Source organism: Galeopterus variegatus, unplaced genomic scaffold, assembly GCF_000696425.1.
Source record: "Galeopterus variegatus unplaced genomic scaffold, G_variegatus-3.0.2 Scaffold3003, whole genome shotgun sequence".
Classification (NCBI taxonomy): domain Eukaryota; kingdom Metazoa; phylum Chordata; class Mammalia; order Dermoptera; family Cynocephalidae; genus Galeopterus; species Galeopterus variegatus.
This window is the reverse complement of record NW_007729114.1, coordinates 138,564-139,458: the sequence shown is the minus strand read 5'-3', so window position 1 is coordinate 139,458 and position 895 is coordinate 138,564. Positions and strand designations below refer to the sequence as shown.

The following is an 895-nucleotide window of genomic DNA, read 5'->3' as shown; positions in this document are numbered from 1 at the left end:
TAAACAAATGCATGTTGCTATCTTAATCTAGGAAAATTAAAACATCTCCCAGACTGCCATCTGAGCAGAAAACTGTTGCCACTGTCTGTGTGAGGTCGGCCTGGTCACAATAAGCACAAGCGACCATCTAGGGCATCTTCAGATGGACTGCCTAAAGCTTTGGTCTTCTCTTTGTCTCCCAGAAAAAGAATCTCTTTGCATTCTTTGACATGGCCTACCAAGGCTTTGCCAGTGGGGATGGCGACAAGGATGCCTGGGCCGTGCGCCACTTCATCGAACAGGGCATTAACATTTGTCTCTGCCAATCGTATGCCAAGAACATGGGCTTATATGGTAAGCTAAAGGACCCAGCATGATATGTGTTTTGGTGAGTTGGAAGAGCTGGAGAGAATGCCACAAAGGCATAGAGTTTGGTGTGTGTTTGTCCATGTCCCTCCTTACCCAGAGAGGAAAGACTGGTATAGTGGATTTTACCAATTTTCTTAGCTGTATCTTCTCTGGTGTTCTTGAATTCTTCCAGCAAAGAAAACTGATGATGGCTTCTCTAAACAAAGAGTGACTGATCCATGAGCCAAGAAGATAGATACAATAAAAAGAGACCTTTGAATACTCTTGAGTACTCAGACTTTCTGTTGTGCCTCAGCTCATCATTCTGATTGTCAAAAACTTTATTTATACAAATGAGTTATTTTTGTGGTGGTTCTGATGGAAAAAGATAATATTTAGCAGATTTAATCATGATTTGCTCTAGCATGTTAGACAAGATCCATTTTGTCTTTTTAGGTGAGCGTGTGGGAGCCTTCACTATGATCTGCAAAGATGCGGATGAAGCCAAAAGGGTAGAGTCACAGTTGAAGATCTTGATCCGTCCCATGTATTCCAACCCTCCTCTCAA

General features: G+C 42.3%; 1 protein-coding gene across 1 annotated transcript in view; it reads left to right on the top strand.

Annotated features, from left to right (window-relative positions):
* Positions 1 to 895, top strand: part of GOT2 (glutamic-oxaloacetic transaminase 2, mitochondrial) — a 19,635-nt gene that overhangs the window by 13,151 nt on the left and 5,589 nt on the right. Inside the window, exons 7-8 of the mRNA XM_008583701.1 lie at positions 183 to 333; positions 784 to 887. Coding sequence (XP_008581923.1) covers positions 183 to 333; positions 784 to 887 — 255 coding nt within the window. The remainder of the gene's footprint in view (positions 1 to 182; positions 334 to 783; positions 888 to 895) is intronic.